The 2641-nt window shown below is 56.8% G+C and overlaps 1 protein-coding gene across 1 annotated transcript; it reads right to left on the bottom strand.

Annotated features, from left to right (window-relative positions):
• Positions 1–1246: 1246 nt before the first annotated feature.
• LOC146764367 (olfactory receptor 14I1-like) lies at positions 1247–2179 on the bottom strand. The gene has a single exon (XM_085565027.1). It carries the CDS (start codon positions 2177–2179, stop codon positions 1247–1249), a length of 933 nt encoding a protein of 310 aa, XP_085421153.1.
• Between the last annotated feature and the right edge of the window lie 462 nt (positions 2180–2641).

A 2641-nucleotide genomic window follows, 5' to 3' on the forward strand; every position in this document is an offset into this window, starting at 1 on the left:
AATGGGGAGTGGGGCCAGAGAGGAAAGGGCAAACAGGGATGGGCTGTGTGCAGGGGAGGGAACAGGGGTGGGCAAGAGGAATAAATTTGTATCAGGAAGAGTAAAGAAAGCAAAGGTGAAGCCAAGGAAATGCTCAGGGCAGTTTGGGGGTGGCTGCCAGGCAGCCCTGGCTCTGAGCAGCAGCGTCTGCAGTGGGACAGGAAACTCCCAGCTGATGGGAACAAACTTTCTGGCTGACTGCAGAGGCCAGGACAAAGCTGAGTGGTTTCCCTGGCGTCCCCCAGCCCTTCCTGGCCCCGGGGGCTGATGGCATTTGTGCTGCCTCAGGTTCATGTCCCCACAGCACCAGCATGGGGGTGCTCCTGCCTGCTGTGTGCAATGCAAACAGGGGCTGCTGAGCCAGTGCTGCCGTGTCTGTGCCTGCAAGGATGCGGCACCTCTGTGAGCTGGGGCAGAGGCCAGGGCTGCAGAGGGGGATGTTGTTGGCAGCTCCATGAGGACGCTCTGGGACACTGCCCTGGGCTGTGCAGCGCACTGGGGATGGATCAGCCCCTGCTCTGCTGCTCCTTCCCGTCTCCCCCAGGGCCCTTGCAGAGCACCAGCCGTGCTGTTTGCCCCCAGCCTGCCCACGGCCAGCCTGGGGCTGCTCACGGGGGTTTTCTGTGCTGAGCATTGGCCTGGCCGTGTTCTTGAGAGAGCCTGGGCAAGGAGCCTGGAGCCCCCAGGCCCTGGCCTGAGGCGTCAGCGCTGCTCCAGCAGTGCCCATGGCCTGTCCCTGCTGCAGCCCTGGCACTGCCACCCCCAGGACTGTGCCCGGCCCCGAGAGCACTCAGGCCCTGCAGCAACACCAGGGCCACCAGGGCAGCGGGGCAGGGCCACGGGAGCAGCACTGGCAGCACCAAGTGCTGCTGCTCCTGGGCACAGCTGCTGTGCCAGCCCTGATCTGCCCCAGCTCTGCACACAGACATTGCTGCTGCAGCCCCAGAGAAGGCAACAAAAGGGCATCTCTGCAGAAAACTCTGCTGGGAGATCCTTTAGTTCCTTTAAAGGCACCAAGAGTGCAGCCTCTCATTGACACAGTCTGTGGCCACTGGGAAGGTGGAGAGAAACAAAATGAGAAAGGGCACAATGATTTATGGGGAATAATATGAAAAAAGTAAAAGAAAGAGAAAAACACTAAATGAAGCCAACAAGAAGAATAAAAAATCCTTTTATTACAAGTGATTTGCAGAAATTAGACAGCAAGTTAGTGTTTCCAAAAATAGGCAGACATCAGTCTCCACACTGCAGCCTTGAGCTCCTGGTTCCTCAGGCTGTAGATGAGGGGGTTCAGGGCGGGAGGCACCACCGAGTACAGAACTGACAGGGCCAGATCCAGGGATGGGGAGGACATCCAAGGGGGCTTCAGGTGAGCAAATATGCCAGTGCTGAGGAATAGGGAGACCACGGCCAGGTGAGGGAGGCAGGTGGAAAAGGCTTTGTGCCGTCCCTGCTCAGAAGGGATCCTCAGCACAGCCCTGAAGATCTGCACATAGGAGAAAACAATGAACACAAAACAACCAAATACTGAACAGGCACTAACAGCAATGATCCCAAGTTCTCTGAGATAGGATTTGGAGCAGGAGAGCTTGAGGATCTGGGGCATTTCACAGAAGAACTGGCCCAGGGCATTGCCATGGCACAGGGGCAGGGAAAATGTATTGGCTGTGTGCAGCAGAGCATTGAGAAAGGCACTGGCCCAGGCAGCTGCTGCCATGTGGGCACAAGCTCTGCTGCCCAGGAGGGTCCCGTAGTGCAGGGGTTTGCAGATGGACACGTAGCGGTCGTAGCACATGATGGTCAGCAAGAAATACTCTGCTGAGATGAAGAGCATGAAGAAAAAGAGCTGTGCAGCACATCCTGTGTAGGAGATGTTCCTGGTGTCCCAGAGGGAATTGTGCATGGCTTTGGGGACAGTGGTGTAGATGGAGCCCAGGTCGCTGAGGGCCAGGTTGAGCAGGAAGAAGAACATGGGCGTGTGCAGGTGGTGGCCGCAGGCTACGGCGCTGATGATGAGGCCGTTGCCCAGGAGGGCAGCCAGGGAGATGCCCAGGAAGAGGCAGAAGTGCAGGAGCTGCAGCTGCCGCGTGTCTGCCAGTGCCAGCAGGAGGAAGTGGCTGATGGAGCTGCTGTTGGACATTTGCTGTGGCTGCACATGGGCACCTGTTCGTGGAGAAAGGACAGGGACAAGTCAAGAGAGGGTGCTTGGAGTCAAACCTGGGCCATTCCCTGCAGCCTCTCCTGCTGGGACTCACCCACCCTTGTTCCTGCTCTGGGAAAACCTTCACCCAGGTCCCTGCCTGAACTCCAGTTTTTCTGGCTGAGTGTGGCAGGAGCAGCCAGAGCTGTGCATGGGGGCTCTCGAGGAGCCATCCCTGCCCTGCTGCCCTGTGTTTGTGGCCATGTGGCACAGGGACAAGGCTGGATATTCAGGATTTTTCAGGTGAATCACTCCTGATGCAGAAAGGTTTGGTAGCATCTACATTCAGACTCCTAAAGTAATTTCACTTTATTTCTAAAGGAAATAGATGGCAGGAGTTGGTTTTAGGAATTGTTTTCCTACCCAGTCATCATTCCTGGCTCCTGGAGGTCATAAATCTCC

Source organism: Lonchura striata, chromosome 35, assembly GCF_050655825.1.
Source record: "Lonchura striata isolate lonStrDom1 chromosome 35, ASM5065582v1, whole genome shotgun sequence".
Taxonomy (NCBI): Eukaryota; Metazoa; Chordata; class Aves; order Passeriformes; family Estrildidae; genus Lonchura; species Lonchura striata.

Coding starts and splice junctions, on each gene's coding strand:
- LOC146764367 (XM_085565027.1), bottom strand. CDS start 2,179: ATGTCCAACAGCAGCTCCATCAGCCACTTCCTCCTGCTGGCACTGGCA.